The sequence below is a fragment of the Staurois parvus genome, unplaced genomic scaffold (genome assembly GCF_062004578.1).
Source record: "Staurois parvus isolate SC_StPar_1 unplaced genomic scaffold, SC_StPar_1.0 ptg000163l, whole genome shotgun sequence".
Lineage (NCBI taxonomy): Eukaryota > Metazoa > Chordata > Amphibia > Anura > Ranidae > Staurois > Staurois parvus.
Genome location: NW_028317959.1, coordinates 1,636,991 through 1,654,218, shown reverse-complemented (window position 1 = coordinate 1,654,218; position 17,228 = coordinate 1,636,991). Strand labels below are relative to the sequence as shown.

Below are 17,228 nucleotides of genomic sequence, written 5' to 3'. Positions count from 1 at the left end.
TGGCCCGAATACCTATCTAAATCCACAGGCACGTGACACAACAGTTCCCAATTTTCTTTTCTAGACAGATGTGAGAGGGTCCTTCTTTGATGGCCTCCTGGTGAAGTGAACATCCTCCTAGGGGTACATCAGCGGGTTCATCACAAGGACTTTAAGACTCCAGCTGTGCCATGATGACTAGAAGTGGCAACAAGACTGGTCACCAAGATGGATTACCGGTTTTTACTTTTCGAAAAGGTGGTATGGAGGGTCATGTGATGGCGGAGTCAGATAAGTCATAAAAGGGCTTAGAAAGGGTTTTAAAAAAGGAATTACAATCCTAAAGCTCAAACCTCCCGGCCTCTCCAAGACCCAATTCGAGTGACTAATTCATGTTCTAACAGCAGCCAAACAATTGCCAAGGCCTGGAAATCACTCACTCTTTCCTTGACTGAAAACAAGTCAAGGATCAATTCAGTCATGCTTCATGAAAAGACAGCCGCTAGACTAAATGACACAATTGACAAGTACTTGCTAGCTGGTATCCCTAGAGTGAGTCTGCGTGATACACCTACCTTGCCTTAACCTCTGCTCCCTTACCCCCCCAATCTCCATGTACAATACTAATACATAGTCTCTGCTATACTCCTGCCCATTACTGGTCTTAACCTTCTAATGGTTCAAAGTCCCCATCGGGCCATCCCAACTCAATTTTCTACATTAGTGATTCCTGTTCCCTTTCTGCGTGTGGGCGGCGCCTCCTCGCCTTGCATGCGGGAGTAAGTCAACATTAAGGCAGTACCCCATCTTAAAGATAAGCCATACACTGTGTGCAGAGTTCCTCGCTGCTTGTATGTTTAACAATTAATAAACACATTAAACAAGAACAAAAAAAAGATTAAAGTATAACCAAGAACAAAACTTTTTTTTTTAGTTTTGGGTAGAGTGCAGATGGGTTAGAACACCTGTCAGGCTATATTGCTGACTGTGCCCCCGCTAGGGAGATTCATCTTCTCTATTTGTCCAGTTTACCATTACCATTGAAAGTGAAAGTAAAAGAAAAACACAAATTTTGGGTTGTCCTCAGAAATGTAATAGAGGGGAAATGGGGACACTGGTTCTGGTGACCTGGAAGGAATTCCCTTAATTTTCAGGGATTTCTTCCACTTCCTGTTTGGCTATGGGACAGGAAGTGAAGGTAAATCTCCCCAATGGGACACAGATGGTGAAAAACAAATATGAAAAGGGTTATAACCAGGGGAAGACTGACAACTCATGGGGCCCCCGGGCAATAGGGGATCATGGGGCCCCTGTGTCCTTGACCAAACTCAAAAAAGCCTATGAAAAAGGTACCAGGGGCATCTCATGGGGCCCCCTACTGACCCTGGGCCCTCAATAGGGGATCATGGAGCCCCTGTGTCCTTGCCCAAACTCAAAAAAGCCTATGAAAAAGGTACCAGGGGCATCTCATGGGGCCCCCTACTGGCCCTTAGGCAGAGCCCGAGTTTCCAAATGGTCAGTCCGCCCCTGGTTATAACCTTACCTCGCTCTATCTAAAATGATAAAAAAAATTTTGCCTGTAGTTCTTCTTTAAGTGGGAATGGTGTGGGTGGGAGAGATAGGTATTGCAGCAAATTTTACCAAAGGTGGTCTTTAAAGCTAAAGTCTACGAAAGCATATGACCAGACAGGTAAATACATGAAAGAGAGACAAAGAATTTATATTCCTGTCCAGCCAGTCCTGAGAATTACACAGTCCTTACAGAGAGCACAGACAGCCTGGTGACCTCACTTTTCTCTGCTGCAGTTATGCAATAGAGCCTGGTCACTTTCCTGCCCCAGCTTGTAATTGGACAGTAAAAGAGCAGCAGAACACTGCACGTCTCTGATTATTTAATTATGATTCAGTTGCAAATGTCTAATTTGTGTTGTGTGCCCACCTGCTTCATGTAGTGTATGTCCATCATAAAGTTGTGCACGTGCTTTTCAGCCTTGGTGAACTCCAGTTTCTGAGCAGCTACGGCGACTATCAGAGCTGTACACCCAACTCCCTGGAACAAACATAAAAGGCAAAGTGAGTCAACACATGGGCAAGGGCTTACCTGCTGGTAGAATACGGCAGGAAAGGTTTTGGTTTCCAAAGCAAACGCACTCAGAAGTGGAATTTCAGTTTTGTCTGGTTGCTGACAAGTTGATATATATGCTGTATATTATATATTCAGACTTTTTTTTATATAATAAAACAAAATGCCAGTGATTCATTTCACAGTTCAGCCAATGCCCAAAATACTCCCTAACATCAAAGTGTAAACTCTCGTGTATGACTAACTGGCATGATACATATTTGGCAGGTCAGTGACTCACTCCAGGAACCACAGACATAAAATTCAGACCATCCATGTATACACATACCACACACCATGCACTATGCTGAAGCATAAGAGTGCCCATAGTAACATCCCAGGGGTAATTTCTGCATATGTTCTGTATGGTAGTTTTGTGCCATATTCATCTAGTACATTGGTTGTAAATCTTTCTCAGTATGGCAGTGCACAACACTCTATGGGGTCTACGTATATGTATTAAAAAAAAAAATCACTGTGCGAATGCTTTGGCATAGCTGTATTTCACTGCCATATTCTGATTTTTAAAAATTTGCTGTGAAAATGTCTCAGGCATTCACATAGTCTTCACGAATAATCCTTGAAATTTGTCTAATGCTTTTACTCTCAATAATCAACAACTCCATCTAGAGGCCATAATGCCATATTTTCCTCAAATACTCCAATCCAATGACCACTAGATGGAGCTGATGATCACAGGAAATACATTTATTACACAAATTACAGAGATCATTTGTGATGGCTGTGCGAATGCTAGAGAAGCCTCTTTTTTTTTTAATGTCTAAACTCAAAATTATTTGGGTCGCCTATTCCCTGCCGGCAAATTTTAACCATTGCCTAATAGACCTGTGATTGTCACATGGCCTAGCTGTATGGTTTATGACAACTCAATAAGGCTTTGAGGCATTTACTGTCTCCATACACTTTCTCACTTGGTTTCCCCTCTCTACCCACTCTGAACTGCCCCCTTCATCCTCTTAGGAGGGGATTCTGAATACTGTATAGAGCAGTGCCAGAAAATGACACCTCTCTGAAGCAGTCTCCTCAAAGTCTATAGGGTCACATACACCCTGCTGGCGAATTTTGACCATCGCCCAATAGACCTGTGATTCTCACATATGGCCTAACTACATGGCTTATGACAACCCAGCAATGTTCCAATGCACTTTCTCTCTCATTACTCTTTAACACTGGGTTTGCCATCTCTTCCCTATGTATCTACTCTGAACTGCCCCCTTCTACCTCCTATGGCAGAGGGTGGATCCTAAATACTTTAGAGACCAGTGCCAAGCCATGACACCTCTCTAAGTAGCAATCTCCTGAAACTGCATTCACACTTGAGTGTTTTGTTGCTTGGAACTTGGAGCTCGAAGCTACAAAAAAGCTCAAACGTAAAAAATCCATTGTTCTCTATGGTGCCTGTTCACACCTGATCTTGTGAACATGCACCATAGAGAACAATTAATTTTTTAAGTTTGAGCATTTTTGGAGCTTCGAGTCCAGGAGGAAGCAGAACCTTGATGCCATGGGATTACAGGAAGTAGGCCGAATGACTCTGGGCATCATTCAAACCAGTGTGTGGTTCCATATTGTGGACCTGTGAGTTTGCTGGAACTGGCTGAATATAGAAGCTGAACCTGCTTTCTTATTTTTACAAGATGTTTTTTTCAATGTTATGCCCAACCTGAAGTTGGGCTTTAACATCAAAAACATAGCTGTCTATGGTGGAGGCCAACACAGACATGACATATCCTCTTTTTCCATAAGGCTCCAACTCTCCTTTAATAGGACTTGCGGAAGATGCTAATAGTATTACAACTCGCAATGTCTAATGTCATAGAATGAGATGTTTCTAATATCTAGTAAAAAAGGTTACAGAATAACTTTGTCCTCCTGGTGCCTACAGCTTTACTTTCTGTGCTCTTTCCACCCACTCCTTGGTCTCACCATGACTCCAGTGAACAGGCAGACCATCTTGCCGCACACACTATGTGGTACCATGTCTCCATAGCCAATGGTCAGGAAGGTGATTGGGATGAGCCACATGCTGTCTGTCATATTACCGCTGCCAGGAGAATCTCCCCTGCCAAGAGAAACAGAGGGTATTATACATAATATTGTTATAGTATTTTATTATTAAATATATACTATATATTTGTAAAAATACACATTATCTACTCTATATCATCAAATGTTTCTGGACACCTGGACTTCATACACACACTATATGCCTAATGGCCCTCCAAATAAATGAGTTTAGGTGTCCCAATGAAGAATACTGTAACTGCTACAGCAAATGAGAAGTATGGCCAATGCTTCTCTTTTTGGTCACAGGAATGCACTTACTGTACATTTGCACTCCTGTTACCTAGAATCAGCCGACAGTGGGTTAACGTCCACTGTCGGCCAATGTCACAGAGCCAGAGAAGGAGAGAAGCGCCTCTAAGTGCAATATGTCTATTTATTTAGGTATATAGGTAGGAACACATAGATAATTAGAAGCATAAAAACCGTGGTTAATTGGTGACCAACAGTAAGGTGGGGATCCATGGTCAAGAGCTGTCGTCTGTGTGGGGTATGGAGAGGTCAGTGTGCTGCTGGAGCAGCGTGGTGGCTGGAGGGGAACAGCCTATTTGGAAGCCTTGCCCTCAGTGCTACATGGACCCCCACACTCATCTTCCTTATACAGCCATAGCTACATCCATTACCCCATACCAGGATTACCCAGGACTTCTAACAGTGCTTGCGCTTATTACACCCCCCTCATTTCTTCTTAATGTCACAGCACCACTCCAGGCTCTAGAAGGATTTCTACAATAATGTTGGGATCTACTGAGCCTCTCCTGTCCCCTCCACAGCCCGGTGCTCCAGTGAGCCCTGGAGGGGCCGAGAAGAGAGCGGTAACTGACAGTCACCACTTTCTGCTCAGAGAGGACTGAGACCTGAGCGATCAGCAGGCATGCGATCACCCAGTTCTCAGGCTTAGAACTAACATACGACAGCTGAAGCATCACACTCATGCTTCAGAAGTTAGGTGAGTATAGATGTCTGTTTTTGTTTTCCCACACTTCTCCCTTAAAGACATATCAAAGACATAATGTGCTTTCAATCTTGCAGTAAGTGTGCGAATCAGAAGTGGCCCCCATAGAAGTCAATGAGCCTGTAATCCACACCTAATCCGGACCGCACTACTCTTTTTCAATCTGCACCGCCAGTGCACCGGACATACAGTATGTGAACAGGCACCATAAGAAGTAATGGTAATTCACATGCCATGTGGAATGGATGTGGTTCAAACCACATCCAATCTGCATATATGTGAACTGGCACAACCTCAACCCCACTGTACACCTTTGAAATTAATTAGAATTCCAATCAGTCTTCACATTCAACTTCAGTACCTAACCTCCAATAGCCCTTTAGTTGAATGGGCACAAATTCCCACATACACTCACCAAATTCTTTTGAAAAGCCTTCCCACAAGAATTAAGGTTGGTTTAGATTCACATTGCTCTCTGTTAGAAGGCACTTTTAGTTTATTGGCCAATTTTTTTTTCATAACAGTTTTGATTTATAAAAGCAAATTCAGCACATCTCACCTCTCACATACAGACAAGATCCAAGAGGACACAACCCATAGACTGATGGTCAATGTGAGCAGGACTCGGCCTGGACAGGTGTTCATGAGGATCTTCATGACGAACGGATACTGAAATTTGATTTTATTGAGGGACCCTATACTTCGATAAGAGGCGTCTACTAGCACCTTGCTGTGGAGTAGTACAGTCCTAGGTATTAGGTAGACCCTTAAGAACATCATGATGGACAAAAAAATGTCCAGGTCACTGAGGAAAAACATAGGTTCCTTGGCAGAGTTTGACCCTCCCTGTCCTCGACAATGCTGTTCATAGGGGAATGGATGGATGGCACAAACAATGATTTCCAGCAAAATCCAGGCAGATTTCTTGGCGTTCACAGCAATCCGCCAGTCCACTAGAGAGTTGTCGTTCATGAAGAGCTGAAAGGGAGATGTAAAAAATATTGACATTATTATCTTACAATGCTGTGAATTTGTGGTGAAAAGTTATTATCGTAATATTTACTTCTAAGTCATTTATGGTATGACTTTAACGTATTTGCAGGCTTGCTTTTCCATAATTTTCTTATTGCTATATAGAGATTTGTAGGTTAGCCAATAGAGAGAGCACACATTGGCTCAATACTGTCAATGCCTCTCTGCCAGGGGCGGACTGACAACTCATGGGGCCCCCGAGCAATAGGGGATCATGGGGCCCCTGTGTCCTTGCCCACACTCAAAGCACACCCAAAAAAGCCTATAAAAAAGGTACCAGGGGCATTTCATGGGGCCCCCTACTGACCCGGGCCGTCGGGCAGTGCCCGAGTGCTCGAATGGTCAGTCCGCCCCTGCTCTCTGCTTAAACGATAAGTTCACATTTTGGACAAAAATAATAAATGCACATTTTTTTGCATTTATTATTTGTAAATGCAAAAAAATTTAATTAATAAGCAAATATGGCTATACGGCATAGAATATCCCCAGAGTTAGTGAGTGAGTAAAGCTGGCCATACATTATGCAATTTTCTTGTACAATTTTCCTTTAGATTTACCAAAACCATATAAAATGAGGTCATACCTAAACACTTTCAATTTGAATGCAGTCAGGCAGACCCTTGTACTACATAGTTGAAGGTAAATCTAAAGGAGCTTGAATAAGAAAATTGTATAATGTATTGCCAGCCTTATGCTCGGAGTACTGGTCACTAACTGGTCAATTAACATATCCCCGTGATTCTGCCTCCTTGAAGCTAAGTTCACACTTTCTCAGAAAAACAATTTGTGTGGATCACTTTTCATAGTGTGGCTAAGCAGGCGTTCAGGAGGCAATACTGCTACCTCTCCAACGGCTGTTTTTTTTTTCTTTTGATTGCTTTTTTCAGGCAAGTGGCAACATTATATACAGTGCCTTGAAAAACTATTCATACCCCTTAAAATTTTCCACATTTTGTCATGTTACAACCAAAAACAAAAATGTATTTTATTGGGATGTTATGTGATAGAACAACACAAAGTGGCACATAACTGTGAAATGGAAGGAAAATGATAAATGGTTTTAATTTTTTTTTACAAATAAATATGTGAAAAGTGCATTGTGCATTTGTATTCAGCCCCACCCCCGGAGTCTATACTTTGTAGGACCCCCTTTCGCTGCAATTCCAGCTGCAAGTCTTTTTGGGGATGTCTCTACTAGCTGTGCATATCTAGAGAGGGACATTTTTGTCCATTCTTCTTTACAAAATAGCTCAAGCTCTGTCAAATTGGATGGAAAGCGTCTGAACAGCAATTTTCAAGTCTTGCCACAGATTCTCAATTGGATTTAGGTCTGGACTGTGACTGGGCCATTCTAACACATGAATATGCTTTGATCTAAACCATTTCATTGTAGCTCTGGCTGTATGTTTAGGGTTGTTGTCCTGCTGGAAGGGGAACCTCCACCCCAGTCTCAAGTCTTTTGCAGACTCTTAACAGGTTTTCTTCCAAGATTGCCCTGTATTTGGCTCCATCCATCTTCCCATCAACTCTGACCAGCTTCCCTGTTCCTGCTGAAGAAAAACATCCCCACATGATGGTGCCACCACGTTTCACGGTGGGGATGGTGTGCTCAGGGTGATGTGTAGTGTTAGTTTTCCGCCACACATAGCTCCTTCTTCCACGTTTGCTGTGTCCCCACATGGCTTCTTGCAAACTGCAAACAGGACTTCTTATGGCTTTCTTTCTTGCCCCTTTTCTATAAAGGCCAGATCTGTGGAGTGCACGACTAATACTTATCCTGTGGACAGATTCTCCAACCTGAGCTGTGGATCTCTGCAGCTCCTCCAGAGTTACCATGGGCCTTTTGGCTGCTTCTCTGATTAACGCTCTCCTTGCCCGGCCTGTCAGTTTAGGTGGACGGCTGTGTCATGATAGGTTTGCAGTTGTGCCGTATTCTTTCCATTTACAGGTGATTGATTGAAAAGTAGCCCTGAGGGAGAGCAATTGTTCAGACCCCTGAAACATGTTGCCTTTTTATTATTTCAATGATTTGTTAAATCAGGGGTCAGCAACCTGTAGATCTTGCCAGGTGACTGGTAGATCATGGTCTGGGCTTGCTCACCCGCCATCCCAGAGCATCAGAGTGCAATGTAGAGGGATTACTTGTAAAGTTGGAGCTGTAGTAGGGAGCAAGAGCCGCATAAGTTGATGTCTCCTCATAGTGCTGGCTCCTACGCCCTGTCATGGTTGGTGGGTGTAGCACCTACCTACCATGACCCATTCAAGTGACTCACTCTGCAAGTGCCCTGGGATTTTTGCAGTACAGCAAACAAGAGGTTAAACAGGCAGCGGCATGTTGCTTTCTCACCACCTGCTTTAACCCCTTGGACCCCGCAGAAGCATGCAGTTGCGGGATACTTTCAGAGTGGCCCCATTTACTTGAATGGGTCTCAAATGACAGGCGATAGCACCCACCAAAAGCAACAGGAGGTGTAATTCCTGGTGTGACATGTGTATTCCTTTGGCTGATGCCTCAGTAGCTAAAGGGGGTAGGGACTGGGAGCGATAAAACTGTAACTTAACCATAGGGTTTTACCCCCCCAACTTTACATGTGAACAAGACCTAGGAGTGCCACTGAGGACTCATTCACAAGTGCAGAAGACACTACTGCTCCTCTGCAGAGCAATCCAAGTGTGTTTGACAGGTGGTGAGGAGGCGATATGTTGCCTCCTCACCACCCAATTTAAATCCATGATTGGCGTGCAAAGCACGCAATTGTGACACAGTAGTACGGCAATTAGAGGTTTAAATCAGGTGCAATGAGGTGACACTGGCCAACAAGGTGCCTGGTGACCTTTGACTTCTCCCATGTTGTTCAGGTAGATCTCCACCTCTTTAAGGTTGCCTACCCCTGTGTTCAATGATTGAAGTTTCCTTTGACTCATTTTGCTGGCACTCTTCATGCTAACTTCGTCGTTCTGGACTCAGCACCCGACAGGAGTTCTAACCCTTCCTCACTCCATCCAAAACTAAAATGATTATCCTTCTTTCAGGATTTTTTATACTTGAGGATCTCTGGCTCTCAAATCTGCTCAATCAGCTTTAGTTAAAGGAAGGAAGATATGGCATTGCCCTATCAAAAGCACACACTACAAGCCCATAGGTGTGGCTGCCTGTACCACCCAAAGCCCAGCAACCACTAAATACAACACAATGTTTATACCACCAGCTGCCTTGCGCCCAATTTCAATAATATGATACAGACGGCATATACAGAACTCAGACTGAGTGACACATCCATGAAAAATAACCCTCCTGCCAAAATACCTTTGTGTGCCTCAGAATAGCCTGGAATGAGAAAAAAGCGACAGTTGGGTTTGAGTCACAGGGAAGAACTGGCGCTAATGTGGAAAGGCTTCATATGACAGATCAGGGCGTTTTGTTAAATAAATGTCAGCTGTATTTGTATCAGAATACCACCCAGCCTAAAAGTATGCTCCAATCTAAGAGGAAAAGCTACAAGTTTATGTTTTATATTATTTTTATATCCTCTTTTGATAATTTCCATAAAAATCTCCACTTACCCAATAATAACAAATTTGGGCTGCATCCATGATGCTCAGTTTGCAAAGCATGCTGTGAACAGCAGAGCATAGCCTGTATGTTGATATATTAAAGTGTTCCTGTGATCTGCACATTCACGAGGACGTTGCAAGTTAGCTCCAATGCCTTGAAAAAGTATTCACACCCTTTGAAATTTTCCACATTTTGTTATGTTACAACCAAAAACTTAAATGTATTTTATTGAGATTCTATGTGATAGACCAACACAAAGTGGCACATAATTGTGAAGTGGAAGGAAAATGATAAATGGTTTTCAATTTTTTTTACAAATAAATATGTGAAAAGTGTGGCGTTCATTTGTATTCAGCCCCCCGGAAGTCAAAACTTTATAGGACCTCTCAGGGCTTCACGGAACAGCTGTATTTATACTGAGATTAAATTACACACAGGTGGATTTATATTTACTAATTAGGTGAAGGCAATTGGCTCCACTAGATTTTAGTTAGGATATCAGAGTAAAGGGGGCTGAATACAAATGCATGCCACATTTTTCAGATATTTATCTATAAAGAGGTTTGAAAACCATTTATCGTTTTCCTTCCACTACACAATTATGTGCCAGTTTGTGTTGGTCTGTCACATAAAATCCCAATAAAATACATTTGCATTTTTGGTTGTCACATGACAAAATGTGGAATATTTCAAGGGGTATGAATACTTTTTCAAGGCACTGTATATTCCCCCATCCTCAGCAGTATGTACCTCCGTTTGCTCTCTGGTTGGTTTTCTCAGTGCTGAGACATACTTGGTACTTCAGGGTATGGAGCAGTGTGAGACTCACTGCGTTGATTTCTCACCTGCAGCAGCTAGAACTTTTGAAATTTGTTCAGCTTTGCCGGCAGACAGATTTGAAGTTCTCACATGACCACATTTGTAGTTCACTGAGGCTTCCTCCAGCTCTCTAACTGAAAGCCCATACCTTGGTACACACCTAGACCTGGAGGAGGAGTCTGCAGGGAACTGGTATTGCACCCCCCATCCACTGATCACAGTTGCAATGCTTTGCAGGCTGATTTGCCAAAAAATAATAAATGCACGTTTTTGCTGCAAATATATGTTGCCGAGCAACTGCAACCAAGCCTTACATCACCAAGTGCAATGCAAAGCATTCAATGAAGTGTTGTAAAGCATGCCGCCACTGGACTCTAGAGACGTGGAGACGTGTTCCCTGGAGTGACCAATCACGCTTCTCTGTCTGGCAATCCAATGGATGTGTCTGGGTTTGGTGGTTGCCAGGAGAACGGTACTTGTCTGACTGCATTGTGCCAAGTATAAAGTTTGGTGGAGGGGGGATTATGGTGTGAGGTTGTCTTTCAGCGGCTGGGCTTGGCCCCTTAGTTCCAGTGAAGGGAACTCTTAAGGCGTCAGTATACCAAGACATTTTGGAAAATGGAGGGACTTGACTGGCCTGCACAGAGTCCTGACCTCAACCTGATAGAACACCTTTGGGATGAATTAGAGCGGAGACTGCAAGCCAGGCCTTCTTGTCTGACATCAGTGCCTGACCTCACAAATGCGCTTCTGGAAGAATGGTAAAACATTCCCATAGACACCCTCCTAAACCTTGTAGACAGCCTTCCCAGAAGAGTTGAAGCTGTTATAGCAGCAAAGGACGGGCCAACTCAATATTGAACCCTACGGACTAAGACTGGGTTGCCATTAAACTTCATGTGCGTGTAAAGGCAGGCATCCCAATACCTTTGGCAATATAGTGTGTGTGTATATATATATATATATATATATATATATATATATATACACACACACACACACACACACACAGGTGAAACTCGAAAAATTAGAATATCATGTAAAAGTTCATTTATTTCAGTAATGCAACTTAAAAGGTGAAATAATATATGAGATAGACTCATTACATGCGAAGCAAGATAGTTCAAGCCGTGATTTGTCATAATTGTGATGATTATGGCTTACAGCTCATGAAAACCCCAAATCCACAATCTCAGAAAATTAGAATATTACATGCAATCAATAAAACAAGGATTGTACATAGAACAATATCGGACCTCTGAAAAGTATAAGCATACATATGTACTCAGTACTTGGTTTGGGTCCCTTTTGCAGCAATTACTGCCTCAATGCGGCATGGCATGGAAGCTATCAGCCTGTGGCACTGTTGAGGTGTTATGGAAGACCAGGATGCTTCAATAGCGGCCTTAAGCTCTTCTGCATTGTTCAGTCTCATGTCTCTCATCTTTCTCTTGGCAATGCCCCATAGATTCTCTATGGGGTTCAGGTCAGGCTAGTTTGCTGGCCAATCAAACACAGTAATCCCACGGTCATTGAACCAGGTTTGGTGCTTCTGGCAGTGTGGGCAGGTGCCAAGTCCTGCTGGAAAATGAAGTCAGCATCCCCATAAAGCTCGTCTGTGGAAGGAAGCATGAAGTGCTCCAAAATCTCCTGGTAGACGGCTGCGTTGACCCTGGACTTAATGAAGCACAGTGGACCAACACCAGCAGATGACATGGTTCCCCAAATCAACACAGACTGTGGAAACTTCACACTGCACTTCAAGCATCTTGCAGTGTGTGCCTCTCCATTCTTCCTCCATACTCTGGGTCCTTGGTTTCCAAATGAGATGCAAAAGTTGCTCTCATCAGAAAAGGGGACTTTGGACCACTGAACAACAGACCAGGTCTGTTTTTCTTTAGCCCAGGTAAGACGCTTCTGACGTTGTTTGTTGTTCAGGAGCGGCTTGACAAGAGGAATACGACATTTGAAACCCATGTCCAGGATCCATCTGTGTGTGGTGGCTCTTGATGCACTGACTCCAGCCTCAGTCCACTCCTTGTGAAAGTCCCCAACACTTTTGAATGGCCTTTTCCTGACAATCCTCTCCAGGCTGCTGTCATCCCTGCTGCTTGTGCACCTTTTTCTTCCACACTTTTCCCTTCCACATAATTTTCTATTAATGTGCTTTGATACAGCACTTTGGGAACATCCAACTTCTTTTGCAATTACCTTTTGAGGCTTTCCCTCCTTATGGAGGGTGTCAATGATGGTTTTCTGCACAGCTGTCAGCTCAGCAGTCTTTCCCATGATTGTGATTCCTACTGAACCAGACAGAGACCATTTAAAGGCTCAGGAACCCTTTGCAGGTGTTATGGCTTAATTAGCTGATTAGAGTGGGACGCTTTGAGCCGAGAATATTGCACCTTTTCACAATATTCTAATTTTCTGAGATTGTGGATTTGGGGTTTTCATGAGCTGTAAGCCATAATCATCACAATTGTGACAAATCACGGCTTGAACTATCTTGCTTTGCATGTAATGAGTCTATCTGATATATTAGTTTCAACTTTTAAGTTGCATTACTAAAATAAATGAACTTTTGCCCGATATTCAAATTTTTTGAGTTTCACCTAAATATATAATAAAGGGAGCAAATACTTTTTTATTTTTCACAGCACTGTACATGCAACATATCAAACATACAGTTGTGTTCAAATTAATAGCAGTCAGACATCACTAACCTGATCAATCACTGTTTTTGGTAGAAATGATATTTGGCATGGCAAATAATTTACTAGCAGGTGTAGCAGAGTAATAGAAATCCAACAGACCCAACAGTCATGACATACATTCTGCTGATTCTGTGTAATTGAATCACTAATTGAAAGGGGCATGTTCAAAATAATAGCAGTGTGGAGTTCTATTAGTGAGGTCATTCATTCTTTGAAAAACAGGTGGCAATTATTGCCCTTATTTAAGGAAGGAAGGCAGCAAATGTTGTACATGCTGGTTACAGTGCATTTCTCTTTGAAATTCTGAGGAAAATGGGTCGTTCCAGACATTGTTCAGAAGAACAGCGTACCTGGATTAAAAATTTGATTGGAGAGGGTAAAACATATAAAGAAGTGCAGAAAATGATAGGCTGCTCAGCTAAAATGATCGCAAATGCTTTAAATGGCAACCAAAACCTGAAAGACGTGGAAGAAAGCGAAAAAACTACCATTCGAATGGATTGAAGAATAGCCAAAATGGCAAGGACTCAGCCAACAATCAGCTCCAGGAAGATCAAAGAAGGTCTAAAGTTACCTGTGAGTACTGTTACAATTAGAAGATGCCTATGTGAAGCCAAGCAAGAAGCCTCCGCAAAGTCCCACTGTTGAAAAAAAGACATGTGCTGAAGAGGTTACAATTTGCCAAAGAGCACATTGACTGACCTAAAGAGAAATGGCGCAATATTTTGTGGACTGATGAAAGTAAGATTGTTCTTTTTAGGTCTATTGACAGTTTGTCAGACGACCCCCAAACACTGAATTCAAGCACAGTACATTGTGAAGACAGTGAAGCATGGTTGCGCAAACATCATGATATGGGGATGTTTCTCATACTACGGTGTTGGGCCTATTTATCGCATACCAGGGATCATGGATCAGTTTAAATACATCAGAATTTTTGAAGAGGTCATGCTGCCTTATGCTGAAGAGGAAATGCCCTTGAAATGGGTGTTCCAACAAGACAACGATCCCAAACACACCAGTAAACGTGCAACATCTTGGTTCCAGACCAACAAGATTGACGTTATGGAGTGGCCAGCCCAATCCCCGGATCTTAATCCAATAGAAAACTTGTGGGGTGACATCAAAAATGCAGTTTCTGAGGCAAAACCAAGAAATAGAGAAGAACTGTGGAATGTAGTCCAATCATCCTAGGCTGGAATACCTGTTCACAGGTGCCGGAAGTTGGTTGACTCCATGCAACACAGATGTACAGCAGTTCTCAGAAACAGTGCTTATACAACTAAATATTCATTAAGTGATTCAAAGGAAAGCAAAATCTTCAAACATTTTTCAGTTTATATAGTGAATGTTTGAGTTTGTAAAGAAGAATACAAACACTGCTATTTTTTTGAACAGTCTAATATTCACTTTTCTTCAATTTGTTTAGAGGAACAACACAAATTTGATATATTTTTCTTCATGTTTTGATTTGGAATAGAATGTGTAGTGTTCCCAATGCATTTGTGTGTATGGAAATAAAAGCTATTAGAAGGATTTTGAGCTTTATTCACTTTTTTCAACACACTGCTATTATTTTGAACACAACTGTATATGCAGCTAACTGCCTATCAGTGAAATCCACTTTCCAGTCTGTAGGGGCACTGGTGACATAGCCAGGGCCTCACAGATGCACCATGGGAAGGCTACATCACCAGTGCCTTCCAGGGAGCTCTTGCTGAAAAATAGGATTAAACAAAATCTTGGGAAGTACTCTTAAAGTGCATGCATGAGACCTGGTGCAGGGTTCATCACTTGGGCAACCAGACAACAAGAAAGCAAAAGCCAGCCACGAATGATTGCAGAGAAGGGGGTGGACAGACAAGGGGGACTGAGTGAAGACAAGATTTAAGCCGGCCATAGATAGTTTGAACCTCAGTACAGCAGGGACTGGCCGAGATTCGATCCATGTATGGACAGGCTGATTGTACCCAAGTCAATCCATTGATCAACTTGGGTACAACCACCATGTCAGGTTTTTACATACGATATTTCCCAGTGGCTATAGCTGCGAGCAATAATCATTATGTTCCCCTGGCTGGGACACCGACTGTGTTGATGGTGGAATTGAGCAATTTTCTTTCCTGCAATCCATGATTGCAAGGAAGAAAACTGCATCATCTATGGCCTGCCTAAGCAGATGTGTATGTATAAGTTATTTTACTTTTAATTGCACATTTAATTAGTCCTGGTGGTTTATTAAAGGAAGGGGCCAGAAGATCCACTTTAATTCCACTTTCCCCACTGACTTCAGTGCATTTCTCTCAAATGCTGACATTTCCCTGAAATCTCCGGAAATTTGCAGAAATTTCAGGGAAATGAAAACTCTTAATTTCACTCATCTCTATACCAGAAAAGTGTTAGGAAAAGGCATGGAACTCTATCCTATAGCTAATTATTCAGCATCTTGGTATCTGGAAGTGGATGGCTGGCAGCGGTCTGTGCTTCACCGTCAAAGCACACATTTATACCAATGGCTGACTCACATTCGGGTGCAGGGGCCGACTGACCATTTGGAAACTCGGGCACTGCCCGAGGGCCCGGGGTCAGTAGGGGGCCCCATGAGATGCCCCTGGTACCTTTTTCATAGGCTTTTTTGAGTTTGGGCAAGGACACAGGGGCTCCATGATCCCCTATTGCCCGGGGGCTCCATGAGTTTTCAGTCCGCCCCTGTTCAGGTGTAAAGTGACTGCAAGGATCACTGGAAGCTGCAGAATTATTAGGTGACAGTTACAGGCAGAAACATGCAGAAACCCCTGGTACGAGAGAACCTGTCACAATACAACCCTTGACCAATACCTTATGAACATATGCCCCTCTAAAGTTTAATCTGCCTATATTCTTTCCCTGGTTTCTTTTTTTTCACCCTCATCAACAAGCTAGTGACATTTTTTAAATAAAACCTTTCCATTTTCTTTGCATACTTTATTTTTAGACCCAGTGACATCATCACATTGGGTCTCTATGCAATGCAAGCAGATCATGGTTTGTTTATAGCTGCAAGAAGGGTTTTTCTCCATAGCAGGAGGTAGCACAGGAGGGTCTGACAGTAGCTGCTTATGAGAGGGGGAGCAGTTGCAATCTAGATTGGTCTGGTAACCTGTCTAGTCATTATTTCCCTTAGGCACTGGGCAGCTGGTTGGGTGGCTATCCAGAAATAGCAAATCATGTTTGAAAATGGTTAGATCCGAATGGATATATTTTATGTTTATACATGCCATTAAATGAGAAGTGCCCCCTCCTGGTTCAAATAATGAATGCTAATCCCTTGGAAGTCTTCAGTGACTGAAGTTGATCTTCAGGCAAGCAGCTAAATACATATGGGAGTTGTTTTATCTGCCAAAGGATTTGTATATTTTTCCATCCAGTCCTGGGATTTACACAGTCTTTCCAGCCATCACATTTAGCTTGATGACCTGACTTCTCTACTTGTCACAAACCGAGCAAACTGGACCCTACGCTGACTCCAGGTGGGTTCCCAAGGAGCAGAGTCTGAGGCAGCCCATAGATGAATCAACCAATGAATTGAATGAAAAAAAAAAAAAACTCAATGCCCCCATCCACATATTCAAGGTGGATGGAGGAATCCTTCCCACTGAGCTATTGTATTGTGATAGCTGGGAGACTTCCCCGCCATAGGAAAACACTGATCAGCACTGTCGGCTATAGCAGGCACTGTTGGTCGAGCGGGGATAATTCAACAGGGCGATTGTACAGAAGTTGATTGGTAGAGCAACTTCTGTGCAACCTCCCTTCCCATAAATGGACTGAAATTCAGCCCGTCCCTGCTGCACTGACCAAATTTCAAACCATGTATGGCTGGCTTAAGGGTTGGATGTTTTTACCAGGGATCCCTTCATGGGGGTTTGGACTCATCTGCCTTCCACCCCCCCCCCCCCCCAGGTCGCTTCTTGAGATACTGGCAAT

General features: G+C 42.9%; 1 protein-coding gene across 2 annotated transcripts in view; it reads right to left on the bottom strand.

Moving 5' to 3' along the window:
* Nucleotides 1-17,228, bottom strand: part of KCNN4 (potassium calcium-activated channel subfamily N member 4) — a 135,206-nt gene that overhangs the window by 15,391 nt on the left and 102,587 nt on the right. For both annotated transcript variants that reach the window (XR_016312542.1, XM_089676058.1), the window contains exons 3-5: nt 5,701-6,119; nt 4,049-4,184; nt 1,919-2,029 (exon numbers count right to left, since the gene is read on the bottom strand). Coding sequence is in view for 1 of the 2 variants with exons in the window: in XM_089676058.1 (XP_089532184.1) it covers nt 1,919-2,029; nt 4,049-4,184; nt 5,701-6,119 (666 nt within the window). In the remaining variant the exon portion in view is untranslated. The remainder of the gene's footprint in view (nt 1-1,918; nt 2,030-4,048; nt 4,185-5,700; nt 6,120-17,228) is intronic.